Genomic DNA, 6641 nt, shown 5'->3' on the forward strand with positions numbered 1-6641 from the left:
CCTTCAGTAGCTTTCATAGGTTAGAAGTGGTGATGCTAGTTTGTGGTGTGCTAACGTACTCTGCTAATGTTAGCGCCATTGGTTTTTACCACAGACTGTATATAAGAAGTGGACGTGGTCATTGTGACGTCACCCAATTTTGGACTGATGTTATGAAGCATTGAGTTTGGCATTTTGGCCCTAAAGCATCCCCTGCTTTATGGTCTGTTTGACTCTAAATGGAGCATCATTTACTAAATGAACATCATGCTGTATTGAAGAAGACTTGAAACTAGAAATTGAGACCATAAACTCATGTTTACAATGTTTACTGAGGGAATAAATCAAGAGAGAAGTAGAGTCATTTTCTCATAGACTTCTATACAACCAGAGGAGTCGCCCCCTGGTGGACACTAGAGAGAATGCAGCTTTAAGACACGTTTTTGGGGTAGAAATGTAACGTTTTAGAAACTTGTAATCCACTAATCCATGATGCCTCACTGTAATTGGCCAGTCTGAGATGGAGGGGCGGGATTAAGCGAAGGGTCATTTGGACACAGCAGTCTCATTGGTTCATGTGGCAGATTCAAGAATTTAGGCTATCGGGTCTTGACTCCAAAAATGTACGCTATAAATCCCATTTTTTAACTTTTCCTAACCTTGTAAACCTTGTTTTAGGCAGACAGCTTGGAAACAAACCAACAGTTTATCCATATTATATAAACAGTTGGAGGTGGAATTAAAAGTGTGAGTTCTTGAAATGTTGGTGATTATCACAGGAAAACTGTGTGACAACAAATATGGTGATAAAAGCTGGGTCGGAATGGAAGCAGGAAGTAGGACTGTGAGCTGCGATGTGATGTTTCCAGCGGTCAGTTTGGGAACTCATTGTTGTTTTTTCTTACAGCAATGGTACACCGGCTCCATGAAGTCGGTGTGTGTTTGGCTGACGGACCGACTGGACTTGCAGCTCCACAACTACCAGCTGAAAACACTCATCAAGATTGTAAAAGTAAGAAAGTATTTTTTTTTTTATTATTATTATTCAAGAGAACTTCTGTCAGATTTTTGTGTTGGGGAAAAAAAAAAAGGGTTGAAATTCAGAGCTGACAGGTTAGTTTTACCTACCGGATTCAAAATCTCCTTTTCATTCACGTTTGTAAAGAGCGACAGTGAATGACGGGCTATAAAATATAAAAATAAAAAATCTTCATTTTGGGCTTATTCATGTAAAACAGTCAGAACTGACATTGAAGGAGAAGAAAAGACAAATCAAACCACAGGTGTCCTTGAAAGCAGCAGCAGCAGCACAGTGAAGAGGCGGCAACGCTCCAAAGAGAAAAACTGCTCAACTGAGCTGCTCGCCGCTTTTGTCTTTTCGTAGTTAATGTACAGAGACACGCGAGTTTAACTTGAAAGCAGCGAGACGAGGAATTCATAATGGCTTCTGACTGAAGGTAAAAGCCCCTCAGACGCCTCGGCCCGACGCATGAAAGACTCGGCCCGTCCTTGAGCCTCAATCTTCCCGCTTTTTTTTCTTTTTCTGTCCTTTCAAACGGAGAACGGCAGCTGCTTCCTCCGGCTCGCCACATTCCTAAGATGCTCTCTGTTTTTTATTCCCCCTCCCTTCCTCAACAGAAGACCTACCGTGACTTCCGGCTGCAGGGCGTCCTGGACGTCATGCTGAACAACAAGAGCTACGAGACCGTCTACAACCGGCTGACGGTGGAGGAAGCCACGGCGGCCGTCAAGTCGGGCGACGGCCTTCAAGGCATCAGCATGAGAGACAGCGACGAGGAGGACGACTGAACGCACATCGTCGCCTCCGGACGCCACGCTGCTAGCTGACCCTCGTCCTCTCTAGACAGATCAGGACCTTCCATCACCGTGCGAGCTTCGTTGCAGAAGAGGCTTCGTTCACCGTGAGCGAAGGTCCTGATCGGGTCAGGACGAACGCTCAGGTGGTGACTCCTCCCCCTTTTAGTTTTTGGTTTTTTTACCCGACCTGTCACATGCTCGTTGCCCTGGCGACACCGCTGTACATGCGTGTTGAAACGTACACGAGTGAGAATGTACGACAAAAACAGGAAGTCAAGGTGCCGAGACGAACCCCGTCCTCCTCCCTCTCTCTCACCTGCGGGACAGGAAGCCCCGCCCTCCTCCACCTGCACAGCCGTACTCTGATTGATGTCAATCTGTACAGTAGAGCTCAGCGGTCGCCGTTTTCTGTTTTGTTTTCATCCACAGTTGTAGCTTTATGTTCACAAAAAGGCCTCAAAGTCTGAGCGACCTCGGCGCCATTTAAGTCGTTTTAACAGACAGCATCAAAATCAACTGAAGAGTTGTCAGGTTTTATTTGACTTTTATTCACGATCATATCTTTGAATGTTACTTTACACTAATATGGTTTTGTGTAATAACCAACCTATTTGGTTAAAGGTAAAAGTCTTACTAGCATCCTCTATATGCCGACATGTTCGTTACAACCCACAGTAAAACATCAGCATTGTCTTTAAGTTTAAACCCTAGACTGTTTATAAGAAGTGGACGTAGTCATCCTGACTTCACCCGTTGGTCTATGGATGGATGTTATGAAGCCTCTAGTGTGGTGACGTTTCCGTCGCCATCAGGGATTATGGCCGTCGCCCTGACGTTGTTTTTTCCAACCAATGAACAGAAGTGACCATATTTGGAATGAGGGAGGAGAGACGCCGTGTACGTCTCTGGTAGAGACCTGTCAATCACTTTAGCCCCGCCCTGAAGCATACCCTGCTTTATGGTCTATTCGACTCTAAATGGACCATAATTTACTTTTTTGGGGGGGCGCTTCAACAGTGTCGTCAATTAATGGTCAAACGTATGGAAATTGGACCCAAGTTGTAAAAAACAAGGAATATTTTTTTAACCACACGTTCCACATTGATATTTCGCTTTTCGTGTCCCGTCTGAAACCAAACGTCAATGTTGACTTACTTTAGTTGTGTTAGGTAGATTCCGTATAAAACTTACGGTACGTACGTAAGTTACGCAACAAAGTAGCGTAAGGTAGAAATTTTACAATCAAAATGTGCGCTTAGTTGCGGTTTTGGACGATCTGAATAAATTAAACTGAAAGTAATAACCAGTGATAATGACCATTCAATCGACTGATAACATTTGAAATTGGTGGCTGAGAAGCTTTGCCTGGAAATGTAGTCTTGGGTTCTGCTGAAGGGTCCATCGAGGTTTAGTCCGGCAATAGAGTTTAGCTTTCAGAACAAAAACAGAAAGTAGTTTGTTGCTTAACGTTTGGTGTTCACAGTCTCACATCTAGAAGAACTCCAAGCTAATGATTTGCTGCTGCACTGCTGTATTTTTTAAAACCTTCTTTAGCTCAAAATGTCCCCGCTGATGAACAACGACCGGAGGCCTCAGGCGGCAAAAGATGCAAAAAAATTCCACTATCCAGTTTCACCACGCAGAAGGTCTTAAAATATGATAAAATCTCTCTCAGACTGGGGGAATAATTGTTCAGAATCGCGACTACATGGCGACGCAGTTGCTGTTTTTCTCTGTTCATCGTAATTTTAACTGTTGTGAAGAATAATATTGAGCTGTGGAGTGATATGGTCGTACTGCCTGGTGTGCATCGTGTCCAACCATCGATCAAAGTCTTAGAAACGTGCTGACGAACTGTTAAAGTCTGGACTCTTTTAACAGGAACGTGGATTTAAATCTGAATTCTGTGTTTTAATCCGAGCGGCGTTGGTTCATTCAGTCTCTGCCGTCTGTTTGCGTGTCGTCGTTGAGAAAAATAAAAAGAGTTTTGCCTGTAAGATTCAGTGTCGGCCTCCGATCGACTGTGTGCAACAACCTGCCGTTTGTTTGAAACTGTCCGGTCCGGTTTGTGTCAGTGCAGTTCAGAAGACAAAAACTAAAGGACAAAATATATATATGAAGAAGTATATTTATATTGTCTTACTGTGCACCTGTTTTGTTCAGGTGTCCTATCTGAGTGTCACGATTAAAAGTGTTTTTAAAGCACCTGTGTGGGTTTTATTTCACTCCAAGTCAAACTACAGATTCATTTATTTATGTTTTATTAGAAAAGAGACTTTACAATAACTTGTGATTGTATTATATTGTCCCCAAATGCACAACAAAGACAATAAGATGGGAAGAAATTTGAAATTTGGGGCAAATATTTGAAAAATCAGTATGTCTTTAAACCACTTTGTGGCCATAAGTATGTGGACACACTGTGTTCATGATTTAGTTTACTTTTGCTCTGTTTTTCCTGATTTCCTCTCGACGCCTGAGTTCTTATGACGGGAAATCTTAATGCTCCAGCAGACGGTTATATTTTAAACTATAGTGTTCTTCTAACTAGACAGGTTGTGTTCATCCACTCCGAAAATAAGTGATGTTCCCAGTTCGGTCTGGAGGAACTTGACTGGGCTGCAAAGAGCAATGACCTCCACCCGACCCAACAACAGTAGAATAAAACAGTTTATGGAGAATAACTCCATCTGAAGGAAGCTGGTGCACACGACAGGAAATGTAAGATGAAAATCAAACTAAAACTAAAAGATGGTGAGAGTTCATTTGTGGGAATAATAAATGAGTGAAATACATTTAGTAAGAAAACACTGCTGATTTGTTAATAAAAGCACCAATAATTATAACAGTATAAAACACTTAAAGCACATTTATAATCATTATTATCATAACGCACTGTAATGTAAATTATGGGAAAATCGACCCTTCAATCTGTTTTTAATGACTTCATCTTCTTATCTAAATATGAAAGGTTTAAGGGAATTTTATAAAGTCAGTTACATCTGTTGATCAGCCCGACATCCCGGCCGTTACTGAATTCAGAACTGGCCACTTAAATCCTTAAATCCTCCTTAAATTCAGCCACAGGTTTAAAATGTTTCTTAACCTTTTTGCAGCCAAATACTTTATTTATTAGCATTAGAATAATGAAGCATTTGAGGATTAAATTGACACAACATTGAAATGTGTTACGGACATGTATGTGGTGTGTATGTACTGATGGTGTGTCTGCTTCATCCAGGGCAATGTCTACTATTAAAAACAAAAAGTAGTCCCATCAAGTGCACGAAGACTAAATATAGTAAGAAAAGAAAACCTCACATCTTCATATTTCTTTTAGAGAAGTCCAGAGAACATTTCCACCAAAGTTTCCAAAACATTCAGGGTTTGAATTTGGTTTCTGTAGTTTTCATCCTTCAAAGTTCTTCTTCTCCATTCCACCTTAAATCTTGTAGGTTTAATGGGTTCTGTTTCTTTGGAAACTGTCTGCTGGCTGTCGTCCATCAGCTGCACTTTCTTTTCTCTCATTAAAATGAGCATCAAACCTTTTTACTGCAGAAAAAAGACCACAAGTCTGAGTCCTGCTGCTGCAGTCTGACACACCAGGGACACATTATGAATTATTATTATTATAATAATTATTATTATTATTATTATTATAGTATTATTATTATTAATGATAGTCATTATTATTATTATAATTATAATGATAGTTATTATTATTATTATAAATAAATAATAAATATAAATAAAATAATAAGGGTAAAATTAAAACTAAAGAAAAATAAATAAAAATTAAATATTTGAATCTAGTAATCAGCATCAGATTTCCTTCTTTTTCTTCTTGATTTTTATAAAAATAAACTAAACTGAACCATTTTTTCTTTTCAGTCGTGAGATTCTGTTTTCATTTCACACAACAATGAAATTAAAACACGAGCAGCCAATAATATCTGAAGCTCACATTAATTTATGAACTAATAATGTTCGTTCAGCAGGATGAAACCAAAGCAGTCCGAAGGTTTAAACAATTAATTAAACTGGCCGACAAAATACAAAGGCAGATTATCACACTGGCATTTTTACAGATAATACTACTGATAAAATGATCTTTCAATGATTTTAATTTTACTCATTATTACGTCCTTTCACACAGATAATATTAATTAAACCAGTGCTTCTGTTTTCTCCTCTGATATGAAGCTGAACGTTCTGATGTTTACTCACATTCTTCATGTTGCTTCATTCTTTCATATTTATAAACTCGAGTTCCTTTCACTGTTGTTTGTGCAACGACAATGAAGCTAAATATAATAACAATTATTATTATTATTGTTGTAACAGGTTACTTTAAGTTCCTCTTTAGCCATTTGATCGGCTGTTTATAACACTATAATGTATCTGTAAGCAGCTATAAGGACATTTTTTACGCTTATTATAATGTTCACTATGTGTCAACAATTATAACTTGATATTTAATTTTTACCTACAAGATTTTTTATTATTATTACAGCAGTGTTTAACTATGTTTCCACTCATTATGTGCTAATAAAAGGTTATATCTGCTCACACTAGAGTTTGTTTATTCAGTTATTGGCCTATTCTGCTTAAATAAACGTTAAAGGAGCACTAAAAGCATTATTATTGCATTATTATATTAATGTATAAAAGAAAAGCTCAATGACAAATAGAACACTGAAGGACCAAAACAATGCAAACAAATAAAACCTGCAATAAAACAAAAGCAGCTGAAGATGAAGAGAATAAATACATAAATAGGACACAGGCCGCTGCACGATGCTTGTAATAGTTATTACATAATAATAGTGTTTTCTTTATAGAAA

The 6641-nt window shown here is 38.7% G+C and overlaps 1 protein-coding gene across 4 annotated transcripts in view; it reads left to right on the plus strand.

Annotated features, from left to right (window-relative positions):
- The window catches only part of cadps2 (Ca++-dependent secretion activator 2), a 165363-nt gene extending 161374 nt beyond the window's left edge, over window positions 1-3989 (plus strand). For 3 of the 4 annotated variants that reach the window (XM_054619217.1, XM_054619214.1, XM_054619216.1), the window contains 2 exons: window positions 887-991; window positions 1618-3989. In XM_054619217.1, the coding sequence (XP_054475192.1) occupies window positions 887-991; window positions 1618-1788 (276 nt within the window). In that variant the 3' untranslated portion in view covers window positions 1789-3989. The remainder of the gene's footprint in view (window positions 1-886; window positions 992-1617) is intronic. The other variant, XM_054619215.1, reaches the window with a different exon arrangement.
- Window positions 3990-6641: the final 2652 nt, after the last annotated feature.

Source organism: Anoplopoma fimbria, chromosome 19, assembly GCF_027596085.1.
Source record: "Anoplopoma fimbria isolate UVic2021 breed Golden Eagle Sablefish chromosome 19, Afim_UVic_2022, whole genome shotgun sequence".
Lineage (NCBI taxonomy): Eukaryota > Metazoa > Chordata > Actinopteri > Perciformes > Anoplopomatidae > Anoplopoma > Anoplopoma fimbria.